At 40.0% G+C, this 20,637-nt stretch overlaps 1 protein-coding gene across 7 annotated transcripts in view; it reads right to left on the reverse strand.

The window, feature by feature from the left end:
• CARMIL1 (capping protein regulator and myosin 1 linker 1) overlaps window positions 1-20,637 on the reverse strand; it is a 193,529-nt gene that overhangs the window by 89,201 nt on the left and 83,691 nt on the right. For all 7 annotated transcript variants that reach the window (XM_042048962.1, XM_042048958.1, XM_042048956.1 and 4 more), the window contains exons 4-11: window positions 18,909-18,968; window positions 16,561-16,682; window positions 14,467-14,564; window positions 14,052-14,122; window positions 13,842-13,915; window positions 8,728-8,803; window positions 6,093-6,181; window positions 1,029-1,123 (exon numbers count right to left, since the gene is read on the reverse strand). In XM_042048962.1, coding sequence (XP_041904896.1) covers window positions 1,029-1,123; window positions 6,093-6,181; window positions 8,728-8,803; window positions 13,842-13,915; window positions 14,052-14,122; window positions 14,467-14,564; window positions 16,561-16,682; window positions 18,909-18,968 — 685 coding nt within the window. The remainder of the gene's footprint in view (window positions 1-1,028; window positions 1,124-6,092; window positions 6,182-8,727; window positions 8,804-13,841; window positions 13,916-14,051; window positions 14,123-14,466; window positions 14,565-16,560; window positions 16,683-18,908; window positions 18,969-20,637) is intronic.

The raw sequence follows: 20,637 nt of genomic DNA on the forward strand, positions 1-20,637 counted from the left end.
AGTCAAAAGAAAAGCGATACAGAAGTAGCAAGGGAAAAAAAAAACCTTTGCGGGTACTTTTCTCTTCACTGAACCAGCAAGAAAGAGACACCTACAAAATTCTGTGTTAACAACGTTCTGAGTCAATCAGAATTAACAGCTTTTCTATTTTGAATCATGACAGCAAAGAGAATAGAAAATTTCCCCCAAACAAACCAAATAAAACAAGAAAAGGTACACAGTGTAAAATTCTTATTTTTCTTCTGGCCCAACAGGAGCACAAGATAGTCTGATCCCAGAACACTGTGTGACTGGAATGCATTAAGTGAAGCAAATGGAAATCTCATATGGGCAGTGCTGAAGGGTCAACTCCAGACTGAAAGAATGTAACCTTATTTTAAAAATAAATGCCTCTTGGGTGAAAAAAAGAGTAGACAAGGGAGAGGAATGACTTGATATGTGCTGAAATCATGCCTAGCGGTGCCTAGTCTGAGAACAGCTGAGCTGTTCAGCTTGATTTTCCAGCTTGTGGAGTTATCAGCACTTTGCTCCAGAAGAATGCCAGTTATGCCAGTCTTATTGAACATCACCAAGACCTCACAACAGGACAGGTTAGCACAGAGCTGAGAAAAAGGAATAATTTTCATACTGAAAATCAATATGGCATTACAACTGAAATAAAAAACACAGAACCATAAGAAAAATATAATCTGAGAAACAAAGTTGCCTTGTGCTTCATACTTCAACCGACTACACTGCCTTTAAAAATGCACACCACTTTTTTTTTTACTCTCTAGTCCTAAACAATCACTGTGTTCTATCTTCCTTTAAAATCCAGGGTTGGTTTAAGACATTTAAGTATTTCTCACTACACCAATGGATATGCATAAGTCAAAAAGAATGGTAATTCTCAGTCATTTGTGAACAACAGAAATTTACAGTAGCATTATGCACAAAACAATAACCTATTATTCAGGCAAAGCTGAACAGAGCAGCAATAATCCTCCTAATACATTTATAGAAAGAGAAAAATGTAAATGTTACAGTACCTCTATCTTCAAGCGGATTGCTAGCAAGGTTGATCGTATGGAGTCCTGAGTTGGGATTATGGGCTAGGGCACTGGCTAGTTTCTGTGCAAAATCTCTGCAAAAAAAAGAGAGGGAGAAGGAATCCTGTTATCTCCTCTGTCAACAGCACATGCAAAGGCCTAAAAGCATCAACGGATTACTAGCCACAAGTGGCCTATGCTACTGCAGAGCACCAACTGATTCCTCATGGCTCTAAACAATGCTTATCTGGCTAATTTGCTCTCTTTCTTCATTATTTATTCATTCTGTGACCTAAGAGACTGGAGAGCATTCAGTCAAAGCCCAAAATGCTTTTGACAGAGATCTGAAGGTATAAAATAGGAGTTACACAGAATAACTGAAAACTTGCATGCCACAGGAGTGGGAGAAACACACCAATTTGCATACCACCACCTTCTTCACTCACAAGCCACCCTGCTCACTTGCAGCAGCTCTCTGCCAATAGTCACTCAAACACATGGGCTTTGCAGCATATCCAGAAGTATTTCTAACCTTATAAAACAGCAGGAATAGCTCTCTCAAAGAACAGCAGCATGCTGAACTGGTCTTTTGCTTCTTTTTACAGTGAGAAGCATCAAAGCACTTAGCTGGCTGATCACAGTCCCAGCAATGGATCCAAGAGAGATGGCCGAGTATCAGTTTTGTAATGCTGACAACAGCCAGGCCAGGTAGCAGAGATAACTTTGAAGTAACCTTCACCAACTGGGGTAGGTAGATGTAGCAGCATGACCTCTGTTCCAAGGCCACTTGAGAGGCAAGGGACCCCTGTCCTTTCTGCAAGTGCTCTGCTGCAGCTGGGCTGCCAGCACCCATGGCACTAAGTTCAAAGCGAGCTTGGGTTTTCCTGCACACCACACTGCCAGGCTCTGCTGGAGACACATTCCTTGCATTAAGTCAGAAGGCTGGTATCTTATCAGCTCTAAGACAAATCCTCAAACCTGTTCTCACACCAACTGGAAAGTTATCATGTAATAAGGGACTAGACCTACTGTGGGCTTTTGATAAAGTGAGTCTATAACTTCAGTGTTCTTGTTTCGCCTAAGTTAGACACCAAGATAGAAAGCAAAAACATGTCTTGAACTTCCTTCTTTCTCTCTCTGCCTTAAAGTACATTATCTTTCCTCCTGTAGGCCAGTGGTGAAGAGCTACCAAAATGCTAATTAACACTGCCCTCTTTCCTTGGAACAGATCCTGCCTGCCATCAAACTCTGTGCTGAGAACCACAGAGGAGAATCACATCCTCTTCTAGTATTTGGAAAAGAAAGGACACTGAACAGCAATAGCTTCAATAGCTTTTGGTTATCTGCAGTTGCAAAGTTTACTGGAGTACGGAGATGCCCCAGGGAAGTTTAGTTTCCCTTTGAAACCCTATGTCCTTTAACAGACTTCTGGGGCTAGAACTGGTTCCAGCTCTGCAGATGCAGGATGAAGGGCTGCCTTTAGGAGAAACATATTCTCTTCCTAAAATACAAGCAGCATGTGAATACAAACACTCAACAGAAAGAACTTCTGGACTTGAAACTTTGCCACCTGACAGGCCCCAGGGTCTCCTGCTTTGCTACCAGCTGCTGCTGCAGAAGACTGCAGATCTCCTGTAGGTCCTCAGTTACATTTGCCAACACTCTGGAAATCCTCCAGCATTTCAAATGGTGCTAGATGCCTGCCCTTAAGCAACTGAATCAAGCTCCTTATGTCCAGCCAAGAAAAATGAGGTTTTGAGTTAAAAAGCAACAAACCCTTTCTTCTTGAGGAGTTTCCTCCTCTTCCTTTATCCTTAACAGATTCTTGTCACTACAGTACTTCGCCTATACCTCCAGGCTTGTTTACAAACTCTGCTCCAGCTTTCACCAGCAATATAGGCAGGATTACTAAACGTTCAGGAGAACTAGAGTGTGTATGAGCTACTTAGCAAAGGCACAGCAAATCAACTGCCACCAGAAAGCAGTGGATTATCTACATTAGGCTCAAAGGGCTCCAAGGCTCATTTTGGAAAAGATAATACAACAAACAACACACACTCCCTGTGCAGTCTCTGCCATAAATAGAGGCACCTTGGCAATGCTAATGGAGGAACATCTCTTTCCCTCCTTTGTTCACTACTTGCTTCAAGTCATAAAATTCATTATATCCTTTGGCTGCACACTTATGAACAGGGCACGCAGTGTAAGCCTGTAACTTTCTATAAAGCATCAAACTTGTTCTGTATGCAGTACACAGCCATGCTTGGCTGAAATGAGCATATTCAGCCTTGGAGGTAAAGCCCCAAAAAGATTCAATTTCAGCATACATATGACAGACTAAGGGTATTTCATCAAGGGTAAGAATACCACAAATCTGGAAATCTCAGACAAAACAATTCCTTGAGATCTGTCTAGACAGCATCTCTGTAACTGAAAAAAAGAGGATGTGTGGGAGGAAGCAACACTGTTAGGTCTAAGGACATTAAGACTGTGTCAAAAAGGGGAAGATAAGACTCAACATCACTGCCAAAGGCCCTCTGGATACCAGCAACAGGCACTTCTCTTGTTCCCCATGTTGCAGCTGGCCACTCCCTTTGGAACGGGGCTGCACAGGATGGGGTGAAAGGAGGCAGGGACATTCCGTCTGTCAGCTTTCAGAGAGCACATAAGTGCAACAAATAATCACTTGCACCAGCTCCTGCAAACAGGCCTTTGCAGACTGGAAAGTCTGTCTTGCAGTTCCATGGCAATCACGGAGTTGGAAGGGACTCCCAAGGATCAAGTCCAACTCCTGGCGCTGCACAGGACACCCCAACAACCCCACCATGTGCCTGAAATTGTTGTCCAAATGGTCCTTGAGCTCTGGCAGGGTTAGGGCCACAACTAGTGCCCTGGGCAGCCTGTTTCAGTGCCCAACCACCCTCTGAGGAAGAACCTTTTCCTAAAAACCGAGTCCTTGCAGTTTAGCATCTCCCAACACTGCAGGCCGAGGGCAGCTCCCACCATATACAGCCTGTGCCTGTCAGGCCAAGCTGCAAAGCCTGACAGACACCAAAGCCCAGCCTAACCAACAGGCCCATTCAGAAATTAATATTTTGGTTATCACATATTGTCCCATTCCTCTAAAGTACCTCAGGGGTTAACCATCTTTTCAAGGTCATTTTTTGGGTCAGACTGAATTACTCTCCTCTCCCTGAAATCTGGACATCACCTATGTTAACTAAAACACTTATCAAAACATTAGCGATTGCTGTATGCATTGAAGCCTTCCAGTGTAATCTAAACTGCATCCTTTATGTGTACTTAAAGGAACAGCAATGGGGATAAAATTTCCAAGAGCATCTAAACTGGCACAAATCTTATCAGACAGAGGCTTTCACTTGACATCCTGTTTTTCCCAACAGGAAGTTCACACTTCCCTAGTTCTGGGTCCTTATTACTGCTACTGCACAATAGTTTGCTGTTTCATCATTTGGGAAGATGACAAGTGTTTATGAGGTTGTGGCCCAAACCAAATCACAGAAATGAGTGGTTGGAGATAGAAAAGAATAGAATCATCTTAAACTGACTCTGCTGCAGGAAGAAATATGCTCTTGCAGCTGCTCGGGTTATTTCTTACAGCTTTACTCTTGGTAGCTCTTTCTTAACCCTGCTTTGGCATTCTATCACAGCTCATTAAAAATGACTGGTCTCTAAGCCATGGGAAGGAAGACACCCAGCAACAACAGGATCTCCTAGCAAACAGATATGAAAAATGGCAAAGCTGACAAATGCATCCTTGGCAAAAACAGACAGTGTTGATCAGAACAGATACACACCAAGGCACAATGCCAAACACTCTGCACGTAGATGGAGACATGAAAACTAAAGTCACAGGTTGATTATCTGTCAAGTCCTGTTAAAACTGAAAGCAGTTAATCCAACTGTGATAAGTTGAGGTAGGCACTGTGCAAAGGTAATCAAGATATCCTTTAATATTAATGATTACAACTAGATTTTGTGGCACATATTGCAAGAAAAATGAGACTAAAACCAGGGGCTTGTGTTTGAATGATAGCTATTTAAAGCAGAGCACTAGTGAAAGAGAAAGTTTGTGTGCTATTCCAAACTCAACCTCAAAATTTCTCATGTCATGGAGGCAATTTTCTTTAAAAGCCATTTCAACGCAAAGACCACTTTAAAAAGGAGAAAAAGACTCAAACAATGGAAGAGGAGACAATGTAAGGCACACCAAATATTTCCCCTGTGCTTGTTTCCCTTTATTTGTAATTTTGCATAGTGTTCTGCTTCTTCCACCTTTCCACTGCTTCTTTAATTAAACAAAAAATTCATTAGCACTAGAGTTTATCTTGTCTGCATTGTCTTGGACACTACCCCTAACACTAAGACAAGCACTACAAGTACAAACTAGCTCAGTTGGAAGTAACTTCAACTTTGCTTCTATTTCCTGTGTTACCCAGTAACTACAACTTACTGCATTTAAAACATATGCAAGGATTTAAATGTATAGCTTATTTCTGTGTATCTTCCTTTTAAGTCTATGGCAAACCATTAAACTTACCTATCTACTTTCTTCAAAAAAGTGGTTAATGTAGAAGTCCTGTTATATTTGAGCAGACAGCAATCCACATTAAGATAACACCAGCTCATTTGGAAATGAAACAACAACGATGTGTTAAGCGAGATGGAATAATATGCTTTTTTCAACAAAAACTAAACTACTGTTTTTTAAATGATAAAAAGATGTTGCTAATACTTCTGTTGGAGCCATATTTGGAGAGGAACAGTGGGAGGTATTTTAAAGTTTATGCTCTTTTTCAATCATTTTGCTCCACTTAACCCAACTCTCCAGCCAGAATCTTAAAAACCACCACTTTAAAGGGATTTCTTGGACATAAGGACATTCTGGAAAACCTGATAAAAAGCTTGTGACTACAGGCTCCTCAGAACTAGACAGACATTGAGCACATCTTTTTTAATGCTTATTCTGGCCAACATACATCACACATCCCTTTCAGTGGGACTAAGCAGCATCTAAAGCGACATTTCAAAGGAATTACTTACGTTCTAAGCCCGGCATTCTCTAATACCAGTTCTTCCAATCGATTGGACCTACTCACCACCCGCAGTATCTGCTCACAGAGATCAGTGGACTGCCACAGAAAAGACAGAACAGTGTTAAAGAACACAAACATGGAAGAGACAGTTATTGAGTTAAGCTGTACATCATAAGGGGATCCAGGCCACGACCATCTTCTTGTTATACATAAATAGGAAGTAAAAATACCAGAAACACCCAGGAGAGTCAACAGAAGACTTCTGGAAAAGACTCAGAGAAGCAGGAGGCAGACTAAAGGCAAATAATTAATGAACCAGGCCACCTAACCAAAGGGGGCAGAATTTTTATAATGACAGTAAAAACAACCTAAATCATGTGGTTCAGAAAAAACTCTCACTTAATTTTTAAAGAAATCTTATTCCTATGCATGCTAATCCTTCAGGAAAAAGTGGTAACTAGTGCAAAGGAGAATAAAGCCTGACCAGGAATGACAATTAAACACAAAGAAAGATGTTAGAAGGAAAACAAAAAAAAAAAAAAATCCCAAAAAACCTCAGGAGCAAAAGTACCCTAGCTACACATCCTCCAAAGACTCCCAAGGACTAGTGTTTAAGGGCCAGTATATTTGGGTATGAATTCTTCCAGCCTATGCTGAAGCAAATCCCATCTCATAATCCTACTGCTGTTGAATTCTAGAATTTGCATGGATATTTGCAAGTGCCATGAACAAAACATGACAACAAAAGAGTTTGTTTGCTCTGCTCATTCAAATAGAGAGATAAAACCTTAATCATTCAAAAGCCGTGCAATGAACTCTGTACCTCATCACCTTTTATTATAAACTTCTATTTTGCTTCTGGATTTGACTTGTCTTTTTTCCCCCCACAGCTGGCACTAACCAGTGTTCATGTGATATCCAAAGTCATTATCATGAAGTGCTGAAACTATTCTGTTACCTGACTTTAAAAACAACAATGTGACATTCATATCTGGGACATCTTTGTCTCTAATGACCATCTGACATTTTCTAGTTTGTGTATTTTTCAGGGTTTGGGTTTTTTTACTTTTAAACTAATTGAATGTCCAAAAAAAACCCTAAACAAAATAAACGTGCTCTACTAGACTCGTAAAATCTTATTAATCCTTTACACAGTAAGGGCTGACAAATTTTGGTGAAGACTGTCAACTCAGCCATCTTCCCAATTCTTTCTCTACCATCCATACTTTAATAATTCAGAATATTATCACAATCTTTCTACAGTACTGTGACTGCAAGTGGAAAGCTTCATGGCTGTACTATAAAACCACTATGGGTACTGTCTATCAAACACAATGTCAGAGCAGGACTCGTGAAACACAATGCACTTGATGGCCTCCGGATATGTCTGACCTCATACTGACCCTCGGCAGTGTTCTTATGGCATGGATTTACTGTCCAACAATCTACGTTTTCCTCATTTTTGACTTAAAATGGAGTGTGTGGAAGGTAAGGGGTTGGGTTTTTTTAACTAAATGATGCATTTTCCAGACTGACAAAGTTTATTTGTTTTCCACAGAAAAGTTGCTAAGAAAAAGACCCAAAACTTTCACATAAATATATCTCAGACAGATAATAGGGCCAGGTCTTGTTCTAAGCAAACTACACCAGCCAGTCTTCTAACTAAGCAAACTATCTCATTTCATTGAAGCAGAAACTGATTAATTGCATTGTACCTTTTAACAATGTTGATTTTAACAGCAAACTACAACAGCACTAAAAATACCACCAGTTTCATTCCATGCATAACTTTGAGAGCGATGTCCCAGCAGGAAAGAAGTTTTTTGCCTACTCTTTTGCCAAGAATCACATAAGTTTCAATTGAATTTTCATGGAAAATGATAGCTTAGGAATGTAATGAGAGCTTTACAGATCAATAAAATTGCATCAATTTAAACAAGACGAAATTTAATTTTTAAAGGCCAAAGCTTCTGAAGGCAAGCACGAAAGCACTTTCTCAAGCAAACCACTTACTCTACCTGTGACTATAAACTTTCAAGTTTAGAAGAAATAGTGTATTTTGATATATTTAAAATGCCACCGAACCACTGCTTTTCTTGGCCCTTTCTTCCATAGTCCAGCTTCTTTAGATATGCCCTCTTTTTGCTTTTAGGAAGGAAAACTGATACGGAAAAATACCAGTGCCACACATCAGGGCTTCAGAAAACTGGGTGAGAAAATCATCAAGTTGCAATGAAAATTACACAGAAAAAACTGCTTTATATGCAAGAAAAAACTGCCAGAATCTTGGCATTTTTTTTCACCTCCATAAAGCAACGATGATTTCTGGCTGCTTTAGTTTCCTATTAGTCACCTACCATTGTTTGAGGGAGTCACCAATGCCTAATGAAGTAGTTTTATTGGCTATTATTATCACGCAACAAAGTTTTCAAACTATATTAGTTGAAATTTTAACAAGACCTGACTCTCAGCAGTGTTTTTATGGTGCGAATTGACTATCCAACAGTTTGTATTTTCCTGATAAGATTAAAGGAAAAAAAAGTTGTCAAGAGATTGCCCAGTTGTACTTGCCTAAAATATTTCACTTTAAAACACAGCACAGCCTGGTAGAAGCAGATAGATTGTTTCAATTTATTACTTACTAATTTCAAATCCTTGGAGGACAGCTTTGTAAACCACTGATTATACTCCAGAGCAGCAACTATAGGTATTAAGTCTCTAGAAAAAGAAAAACACTTTTACACACATTTCATATAACTGTCATTTGAAACAATCTCCTAAGTGTTCTTCCATATCTCATTCCCCATAGTTTTGCAAAGCTAATTGCCTACCATGCCCATTATAGAAAGCTCTCCATTCTCAAAAAACACAAGCAGCAGCTGCATGTCTTCCTCTTATTTTAATAGAAAATTTTTGACTGGCCAACTTGCATCCATTCTAGCATGAATTTTAATATCAGGAATTTGTCTGGGCTGCCATTCCTACTTTTAACATAGCTTTTTCTTCAGCCTGTGACATGTTTAAGCTTCTTAATCACCTCTAATTATAATTTAGCATGACGCTAAAAAGCTTTTTGGCAGTCTGATGATTTAATAGAATTCCATGACTGAATGCTTCTAGAGAACACCTCCTTGTCTCATCTCTATAGTTAAATTCCCCCAGGAAACAGGAGACCTGCAAAAGGATAATGCGACATTCAGCACAAACCCTCCTTAACTGTAAAAGGGATTTCACGAATGAAATTCTGAATCATTCCAGTTTTCTTCATTCCAAGCCTCTTAACATGATCTGCTCTCCCTCTGTTAAGTTTCTCTGATAGCAGATGTTGATAAATGTCACGCCCAGACACTGCCCCCCAGCAGAATCATTCATCAAGCACCATCACACCACCTAGCAGTGCAGCACTTGGATCATTTTGCTGCTGCATATTAAACACTGATACACACCTACACAGAGGCTTAACAGCTACCTAGAAAGCCCTTGTCCTTATAAAGAAATAAAAAGCTGTAATGTACACTAACTTATCAAGACAGCAAAACAGCGCCATTCAAGCCTCAGTTCTTCTAGGGAGAAATTTAAAAGTATTGGCTTTTATAAGCCAGTCCCCCCTCTGCCTCGCAGCTCTTCATCCAGGACATATGCAGGTAGGCACAGGTCTGCAGCTGACATGCAGCACCCTTCTCCCATCTTCTTTTAATTCTTCCTCTCCTCCAGTTTTCCTCTGCAAACATGCAGGCACTTCAGGGTGGTTGTTAAACACACAGGGAAGCCAGGAGACAAGGCGACATCATGTGGACAAGCATTCTGTAGGCTATATTGGGAACTGCAGTTGCTAGATTTGGAAGTACAAGCATCACTAAGGTAACAGATCGAAGGTGCAGCATTTTGCAGCAAAAGACTGTAGCCCACCAACTGAGAAGCTCATGCAAATGGAGCATTTTCACACTCCTGCAGAGGAACCAGTGTGGGGTGCCCTTCAAGGATTTAAGCCATCTTTCCATCTTGTTCACAGCACACATCACGTTGTGTGGTGAATTCATTTCCACAGGCACAGCAGAGACTCAGCAGCTTCGTGGAGTGTATAGATTTATTTCTGCCCACCACGTTGTTTTTGTTCCTACACACACACACACTTCATCTCTGTGTAAAGCAATAACCAACTGGTGAAATGTTAGGTGAGAAAAAGTAACAACCCAGAGGTACTTCACCCTTAGGCTGGGCAGGCAGGAATCATTCTATGGAGCATGAAATGTCCACACACACAGAGGTTTGCTCCTCCTCTGTGGTTCCCTAGTGAGATCAGTAAGGTGGTAATGAATTAGCAGCTTTGACGCCTCTTTTGCCAGTATCTTTGCCTTGGAAGTGGAATGAATATAAGAGCAATTTTTCAGGTGAAATTTTGGCTTATTCATGCAGCAGTAACAAGGCAGCACAGCTGGGCAAACACTGGACAGGCTGACACTGGAGGAGCAGAGCTGCTCATGCTGTGGAGCACCACCCCCAAAAGAGGCACAAGGCACCACGAGCAGTTGTACTTCAGCCGCCAGCAGCAGCCCAGCTCCTTCAAAGGAACAGAGGGACAATGATCGGGCATCACCAACTGTGAGTGTTCACACCACCAGGGAGCTGGTAAACCAGCCTGGAGGGCTGGCAAGAGCTCAGGAACTTCTGGGCAGGAGAGTGAATGCAGACAGAACTTGCCTGACGCTGTGCCTTTCCCCCGCTTCCTTCTCTGGCTTGGGAGGGAAATGCCTGAAGGACAAGGGGTGCTCAGTCTCAGTGGCAGAGCTATGATGCTTTCAAGAAATATTTAAAGATGAGAACTTGCAAATCAGCTGTGCTGATTTGTTTCAAAATGTTCCTGGTCGAGCTGCAGCAATGTTTCCTCAATAGTTTAGCCTTCTGCAGTATACAAGGCCTGTTTGTTGAAACCCCAGAGAAGCACAGATCCTGCCTGGGACCTTCATGAACACCAACTGCTAATCCCCCTTCACACCCCCCTTTCCCCCTACTCCCAACATGCCTGCAGACAATGGAACCCTGCCTGTTCTGCAGCAGCTTTACTTACTGTCTAGAAACTTTGCTCTATCAGATTCCACCATCTGATTTTAAGGAAAGCTTTTTTTTATTTTTTTATTTTTGTTCCAATTTTTGAAGGTGCTTCTGACCAATGAGAGTCCCCTTCAGGAATTTACCTCTACTCCTTCTCTTGCTTTAAGCTTGTTTAACCTCAATATTCTTTTTATCGAGTTTTTCTTTTCAAAATTTCATATTGCTTTGTTCACTTTATTCAATTACCATCTAGATGTGGTACTAACAATAACCTGAACTCTTTTGCAATATGGAATGAAAGAAAGCTAAGAACCAGTTCCAAAAGCAGGGCCTTCTCATAACTTTCCCTCATTGAGTTACACTGAGATGCTTATATGAATTAAAATTACCATCCAGAATAAGACAATATTTATAAAGGATAAATCTGTGCCATCTTAAAATGAAAACAGATTCTGTTCTTCTGGAATGCAGACAATCTCTCCAAGCCTCAACAGCATTCAAGCTTATCTAATGCCTTCACATTTTTTCAACATCTCTGTCCCTCAGTGTATTTAAGATGGCAAGAAATCTCAACAGCACAAAGAAAAAATTCTAAACAATCACACTTTTCTTGAAATTTTTTTGAATATCCAAATAAGCTAAAACACATGCTACACAGATGAAAATCATGCTACCATATCAAATAAGCCCTTTTCACTTCTTTTCATTTTTGAGACTTTTTTTTGTTGTTAAACAATTCTATGGTTCACAACACAACATAACTTCTGATAAAACCTCTGAAGTCATGTTCCCATGCAACAAGCCATGCTGTGATGCTCTGGGAACTTGAATTCATCTATAATTCATGCCATCTTATGTTGACCTTTAATAGAAATTTTTTACTTTGAAAAAACACAAATTGTTTATTTTTGCAATGCATAGCCCCTGTATTTAGAGAACTGATGTACCTGTCCTATCTTGCTTCAGAGCGAGTACACTACTTAAACTATATAGGTTCAGCAATCCCAAAAATTAGGTGGATGATACAAACAACAGTTTCTCAAAATCCAAAGTACAATGGCATACTGTGAATTTATAGCAGTCCCATTGTCTTAAATATATTGGAAAACACATACATTCTTGAATTGACTGGGATTACAATTCCTAACTTGTATTTTTAGTGAATAACAAGGATTTGGCTTTCTTAATATTTTAATTTTCTTGAAATTTCAATCCAAAATGTTTCTCAGTTCAGTCCTCAACACATAGAAGCTCTCATCACAAGATGGATTCCACGGCATGTAAATGGCTCCAAAACAGATTTGAATCTTTGGACTCAGGCAATCATGAAACACTTAATAAAGACTTTTCTTACCCACACAAATATATTTCTTCAGCAACATCAATTTTGTTAGGCATATTTTAATGAAAAGCTTTTCTAAAATAACAAACCCATTATTTCATTTCCGGGAAGCCAAACTCATTTGCACCAGCTGAGATATTCTAAATACTTGAAACACTTCTATCTACTCTTTCCTATTAAACTGTTCAAACATTTAATTTCTTGAGGCTGGGTATCTGTAGGTCACTTTCTCAAGAATACCCCACAGTCTTCTCATCTCTTCATGTTGCAACAGATGTTTAAACCATCGTTAAGTTCTTGCCACAAATTTGCTTGCACTTAATAGCATTCCTCCCCTTTTCTTCTTTCAGCAAGGAAAGAGTCTTTGGCTACATCTGTCATGCACCAGTTGCAGTCCCGTAGTCTTGAGTTACCTCTGAATTAGTCAGCACAGATACTGCTAGGTAACTTGCCAAGGGATTCACTGCAGACTGTGAAAACGTGTCACAGAAACTGAAGTATTTGAATGGGGTATTCTGTGAGTTCACATACCAGATAGCTTAAAGCTGCAAAGAATGCTACCCAAAATACTCTTATTTACCTACCTCCAGCTTCAGCCTTCCTCTTACGATGTTCTAACATTGTACCTCTGACAGATTCTTAATTCTTGCACTGGGCTCTCCCAAAAAAACCAAGGGTTTCTCTATCTTATTTAGACTTTCTTAAATTTGCAATTTTCTTTATATAATGATGAATTTTAGTTAAGCTTCTCTCCCATTTTCTCCTACTTGTAATACCTCCAGATTCAACTTTCTCAGAATCCAATTTTCTCAGCCAGCTAAATTCAGTAGACTAAATACAACACTTAGCTAAGTTTCAGCATTTCACAGCAAAATTACCCTCAATTAGTTCCTTTCTGGAAGTGCTTATTTTTGATAGCATCTATTATAGGTGAGAAGACAACTAGCAGTTGAACAACTTAAACCTTCTACTGACTTGCTGACAAAAATTAATTTCCTTTACTGGGTACACCATGAGAAAAAAGATTCTGCAGGAGGAAAGACTTCATAATTTCCTTTTTTGTTTTGCCCACCAGATGTAGCTGCATGTTTTATCTGCTGAATTTGAGCTGTTATATCCACCATCACAGGAAAAGTATCTATCTGCTAACTTTTTGGGTTGCTTCCAATAAGAAAATATATTTATCTTCTCAGGCTCCTGAATGAAATGTGGTTTCCATGGGGCTTTTGTGGAAAAACAGCAGCTTCATGCTGAAAACTAAAAATGCTACAGATGGTCATTTCACAGGTCTACACATTCCAGAAACAGCTATGGGGCCATCCCACTTCATCAATATTAGCATGACTACTGCACATGGTTTACCTGTGGTCGAGGTGGCTGAAGTCTTGCAAATTCAGCTCTCTGGTATCTTGTGTCAGATAAATTGTATCAACATCCTGTTAAAAATACATAACCAAATACACCTTTACAGAACTGTAGTGGGATGTTTTTGTCAAGCACTATGGATTTGCATGTTCTTTCATCATTAGTACAGGTAGCTTAAAAGAGCTTCAGAACAAGACATGCACTTACCCACTGTACTTCTTCTCTGTAGGGAAATCCAAGCCAGTCACAAACACAGGCATACATCTGTGAAAAGCCTCCTACAAAAAACCCAACAAGCTATTTAACATAACAGTCAAACAAGCAAACAAACATACATCTAAAAGGACATCTTAAAGATCCAGTTTTCCAGAACTCACTCTCTTTTTCTCTCAGAAGACTGTCCATTTTGCTTATGAAGGAAACTGAGACTATCCTATCTTTGCCTGGTAAGTTGCAAGAAAGCTTAATATAGTGCCTTCACCTACCAATCAGAAGTCTGCTTCATACTAATTACACCTTAAAACTAATTACACCTTTACAAGCTTCTGCCAGAAATAGAATTAAACTTCCTGACACTGCAATTCCAGTCCTTTTATATTTGGGCATTTAAATTCATTCTCACCACAAGGTCCAAGTTCTGCCACTGTCTGACTGTCCCACAGGGCCTGGAGATTAGCCAGTCTTTCTGAAGGCTCCATAGTTACTTTTTTCATAATCCTCCTAGATGGAAAAGAGGGGAAAAACATCATTCATGGCTTTGAAAGTATTTTTAAACATATAAACCTTTTTTATTTTAGGAGCATTTTTAAATGAGTGTACAGGAAGAATTACCATTTTTAATACAACTCACTTTCCTACCTAAAAGGCACACACATCATTATGCAGCCCAGCAGGAGTAGCATTTATTCTTTCTTTCTCTCTCTTTTTCTTTTGATTAACCCTGTGACTACTGGAGCAACTAAACCCTTTTGTATTACAAGATCACTCAAGTTAAGGAGACTTGTGCCTCTCATCTGACACCAGGATGCCCAAAATAGGGAAGAAACATGGTATTAATAGTTACCATGAAACCACTGTCATATATACACTGTTTTTATGCAGAAATAGCACCACAGTGCAAAGAGCTGAGCAGCTGCATGTGGCCTCTAGGCTGCACTCTTGATATCCAGCTCCAATCTTTGTAATTTGGTAGCATTTTCCTTCCCTAGACAGACAAGAAACACGATGCCTTTCTGCCTTTTAAGAAATAAAATGATCTGTTTTTATGAATAGCAAGACTGCCTCATAAACTACAGAATTCCATGGGGGGGGGGGGGAGCTGGGAGTTTGGGAGGTGGAGCAGAAGAGAATCAATAAGCTAAAATAACTAAAGAAACTCCTTCCCCCCTTCTTGCCTGTTCTGGTCCTATATCATCTGCACAACTCCAATGCTTTCATTTTAGAAAGCTGTCATCTGAGAGGAGAGCAAGAAATTTGATTTCTTTCCTGGAAGCAAGCACTCCATGCATCTACCCAAAATGCTCCAGCAATCTTCTCAAGAAAGCCCACAGAAAACATCTTCAGAGCTCAAGGCCTTCAGAAACAACCAGAGAAACACACCCAGTCTTGCAGGCCCCTTTACTCTTTTTGTATGCATTTCTCACACCATTACTGAGGTTTTATAGCAACCCTGCTCAGTTGTATTCATGCTCTTTGAAGGGAGAGCTCAATCTCCACTAAGGCAGTTAATAACACTCCCAGAGAGGAAAATCAGAAGTGGAAAAAAAAATGAAGACAAGAAAAAGAAACTGCCATCCAGAGTTTATGAACTGGATTTCCTACTCCGCCTACAGGAAAGGTGAATAATAAAGACATGCACTCAAAATAAACCATGTAAGTTTAGCCTAACCATTCACATCGAGTGTCTGTTACTAAAGTTCACTTACAGAAAATCAACATGTCTGGGAAAATGCTTTTCCACAGCCCATTTTTTCTAATAATGCTGAAAACCAGGAGCTGAGGAGAATACAGTAGAGCTGCATGACTTGGTGGAGAGCAATGAAGATGAGGCAATGACAGAGAAGATAGAAAAGAAAATGAAGAAGAACTACTGAGAACTGCTGCAAGATTATAGAATCCAGAGGCACGGTAAAAGAGAAAACCAAGGCACAAATAATGCACTGAAAAGAAAAGCCAGAAAAGGAAACAGGTAGTTCAAGGAGTCAGTTAAACCATAGGAAATATATGACAAGACTGCCCAGGGCTCAGTTTTGAAGAACAAGGCTCATAATCATGTACATTGTTTCACAAACACTGAAAGTAAATGGAACTTTTCCCTCCTCTCCCAACTCAGATTTTACTTCTGGTGGGAAAAAAAAAAAAAACAAACAAAGGAGTAAGTTACAACAAAAAATGACAGAACCTAAGCTATACCTGAAACTGGAGAGGCAACAAGGTAAAATGAAAATTTAAGATTTCAAATACTTGCACCCACCTTCAAACCAAAGGTTTTTATGACCCTACAAGATCAACATAAAAGTCTACCTATGCTCTACACTCTCCTGGTTCTGCCATACACCTGGACAAGAACTTAGTGCTCTTGTCACCCTCAAGGTGATTCTCATATCCTCAGCGCATTTCTGAGATCAGGGAGGGGAAACCAGCAGACAAGAAGTGGTGGCTGGTCACCACTTCCACACAATCTGTTCCCACTAGAGGTGCCCTAAAGCAGACTTACACTGGTGAGAGTCCAGGGAATATCTTCCTGAGGCAGGTCCCGATGTGTGCCAGCACCTCGTTCACATCCTCTGAGGATGCCATCTTCATGGAGATGCTGCATTTCTCAGTTTCCATAACCAACTAGAAATAAAAGTGCAAGAGGCTGAGAACTGGGTATCATATATGTTTTATCCCTTTAAAAAGGAAGGCATTTTGAATGCCAGCTGAATGCTTCCTGTGCTTGTAGGAATCTGTTATTCTTTAAGACATGACACAGCACTGCTCCAGGTAAGGTTTCTGAAAGTTGTTCCTGAATGTACAAGACCCCCATACTCAAACTTTGCTTTTTCTAACAGTGCCCCGCTTCCCACGGGAATACAATTTTCAAAGGATCTTGACCTCAGCTGACACTTCGAAAACCAAGAACTTTTCACAGCATTGTCCTCTTTTGAAACACGTCCCAGAACACCAGGAGAGGCAGGCTCAGACTGACGGGAAACTATTGAATGAGCAGGGTGCCTGTTTCCTCCAGCAAAAAGTAAAAGTCTTTAATGGCTGCAATCCTCTGGAAAAGCTCTAGTGCTTTGTTTTGTGCTGTTTAAGAAAATGCTGTGGTGCTGTGCTGTCTCAGTGCAGATGAAGCAGTAACTCAGCCAGCATAACTGCCCTGCTGTCTGGGGGATACGTGCTTGAGTGAGGGGGATAAACAAAACCTTTTGCAACCCATCTCCCTTAGGTATAGATTGAGTGTTCAGAATCAAATCAGATTATGGTAAGAGTGACACATCAGCTCTGCTGCTGCTTTCGGCTGCATCACAGGAAGCAGTGTAATGTTTCTGTTTACTCCAGGGTGGATAGTTAGCACAGCCCAAGTCATAATCTCTTTCAGATGAGAAGCTGTGCACGGACACTGAGAAGGTAACAACAGGAATAACTAAGTGTAGACAGATAGTAGGAGAGGGGACTCTGTGCAGTATGATACAGAGGGTTGCTTCTTATTGAAGCTGGTTCCCAGGGCTCTCTTGGTTCCCAATTCATGCCTAGGGTCATCACCAGGATAATCCTAGAAGAGGCTGTATTACCCCTAAAGCACACAGACAATTCACACCTTTTCAACTCCTGAGCCTGTTGCCACCACTCCCTGATGACGAATGAGTGGGCAACTTACCACTGTTTTTCATCATCATCAATATTTGCACAATGTTTCCTTATATTACTCTGTCTATTTGTTCACTTATCTTACCATGGGAAGCCCTTCATGGCTTTCTGCAAGTTACCCAGCACAAAACTACACCCTTCTGATATCACAGCTATAATTATGCTGTTAGCAGGAAAACTGCAACAATATCATTTGCTCCACAAGCAATAATCCAAGATTCTGCCTGTCTTCAGGTATAAGCCTCACACAATTAAAACACAAATGAGTGTAAACATGAAAAACCTTAAAAAATACTTTAGGAAAGGTGTATGCTCATTGAGGCTGCTGAAAATCTCTTGTAAACTCTGCTACAACAGTGACTGTCTATGCCTCCAGGAGTAATTAGCAATAGTTACCTGGCATTTTAGTACCTTAAATTAAAAAAGCCACAAAAACTTAGAATTTAGTAAATGCCTCCCCATTAAAACACCTGGACCTTTTTTTCCCCTCCTTTAAGGAAAGCTTCAAAAGACTGGTTAAGAAGATGACATGTTAATACAATGAGAGCTTTTCAGAGTTCAAAGTATCTCAGGCACTCCTACCCTTAAAAAGCTCTTTAAAAGCCAAACACACATGAAACACATGAAGACTTTGATACAATTGAACTGTCAAATCTTGTCAACATGCTCATTTTATGAATTAAAAATGCTCTAAAGGCATTCTTCTTTTCAGCACCTTCTCTTTGACATTTACTTTTTTGGGCACATAATTTGCTGTCAAATATATTTTGTGTTGCACACAGTAAAGGCATGAAGAAGAGTTGAAAGCAAAGCATTTCTGCCTGCAATGTAAGCAGTAGCTTTTGGCTTCCCCATAAAGGAAGAAGCCACAGAAGCCACTGCAGCTTGTGTGGTGATGATTGCATACCAGTCACCATTTACCAGCTCTGAGAAAAAGATCCACTTATGATACAAATGGAAACTTGTACCATACTGAATTAGGAAAAAAACAATCTATTTCTTATCATTATTCCACCTGAACAGATTCCTAAAACTGACTCTCTAAATTCTTGTTGTTATTATTAAGACTTTAGACCAGCATGAATGTGAGAATACAAATGCACAGTGTGCTCAGTGGAAGGGGACACCTGCATGTTAGAGCATTACCTCCTTGACCAGAACAGATTTACCCATGAGTAAACAAGTATCTTTTATCTAGAATACACTCACCTGGCCAGGTTTATTGGAAGTTACTCCTTGGATTTCCAAGTAGCTGAAAGTTAGTTCTAACTGTAGTTAGAAAAGAAAACACCACATTAGTGCAAACATCATCTTATTTTAAAGAGCACTTACACTTCTCAATGAGGTTAAGAAAACCTTGAGCAGGCTACTGATATTTGACATCAGTTTCTGTAATTGACACTAAGTACTTCTTAATATCTGGGTGCATTTTTCATTAAAAGAATACTTACATTTGCTTGTTACAGGTTTAAATGGTTACTAGAGGTTATAGGAATACCACACTGGACATTTTACTGCAAGCTATAAGCACAGAAGCTTATAATCAATTTTATGAAAAAATTTTACTATAAAAAGCATCATTAATAAATACCCTACTGATGTGTACTCTTGTGACTGATTAATCATTTATTATAATCCTTACAGCTCCACATTATTCTTTCATTAGTTACATTGATCATAGATGTGAAAAATTTTACTGCACAGAACCTAAAGGGACATGTGCACACAATTTTGTACATATATGTCTCTCTGTCTATATATATAGATATGAATAAAAATACCATATATAGATAGATACAGATATGAACATAAACGCCCAAGGAGTGTTTTGGCTTGTCTAAAAGTATGAGAGGAAGTGATACATAAGCTTTGTCTGAGTGGTTTGTTTGGATGACAGTCAGACTAGGCAGGGAAGAACATACAGAATCCAAATGGAAGCTCAGAAGGCAGTGGGGAATTCTTCTCCAAGGACAAATCTAGGGTTACAGGGAGTGTGCTAAGATCCGAATTCACAATTATGTAGACTAACGTCATGACAGTCGAGATATACAGAAAGAAACAAACCTCTTGGACTGAGTCATAACTACAGGGCAAGACATTAGCTTGGTCATTTCCTTTTAGTTCTCACTGAAACCATTGTAACTGAGCAGTCTGTCTGAATTGCACGAAGTTTCCTGTCCTTTATCTTATCCTAGGTTCACAGTCAGGGTGCTCCCAGGCTAACTGGCAAGCACCATATCATTCTACTCCTGTATTTGTGAAAAAAGTCAACCCTGAATGACTACTGGGGTGCTCAGAACCCAGACACAGCTATCGAGACTCCGTCCCTGTAAAGGCTGCAACAGCACCTCAGGAAGTCAGGAAGAGCGGTACCAGCTTCCAACTATCAAAAAGCTTTCCAGAAAACTTTTGTTATTACTTTCTCTTTGTTCATTACTGCCTATTTCTAAATCCTTATCCCTTCAGCTGCCCTGATGATTTAGCAGCATCAGAAGATGCCCCTCCAATTTCTGAGTAAAATTTACCTTCCGCCAAAAACCTCTCTTGGTGAACGAACTTTACTCTGAAGATTTTGAGGCTTCATGTGCTTCATTTCACACATTCTGATGCAGGGGCAGCTGCCACAGCAAACAGGCAGTTTCAAGGGTGCCTACACATCTGGTTACGAAGCGAGCGAGCACAGGGAGCTGAGGCAGGAGAGACAGAACCAGGGCAAGCATCTTTGCAGAGCTCGTACCAACACCTTGCATTTTCACAAGTGTAAAGCATTCACTTCTCTTCAGTGCTTTACTTCTAAGCTAGGGCCGGCAATCTTTTGTGATGACATGGCCCTGTGCAGTTGACTTAGGGCAGAAAGGAAAAAAAAGGAAAAAAATAAACCCACCCAAAAAATCTATAGCAGCTATTGTTGGCTACTGGATTAAGCAAGACTATACAT

This window comes from Corvus kubaryi, unplaced genomic scaffold (assembly GCF_017639235.1).
Source record: "Corvus kubaryi isolate FWS band 111438036 unplaced genomic scaffold, C.kubaryi_AGA036_p1.0 68, whole genome shotgun sequence".
Lineage (NCBI taxonomy): Eukaryota > Metazoa > Chordata > Aves > Passeriformes > Corvidae > Corvus > Corvus kubaryi.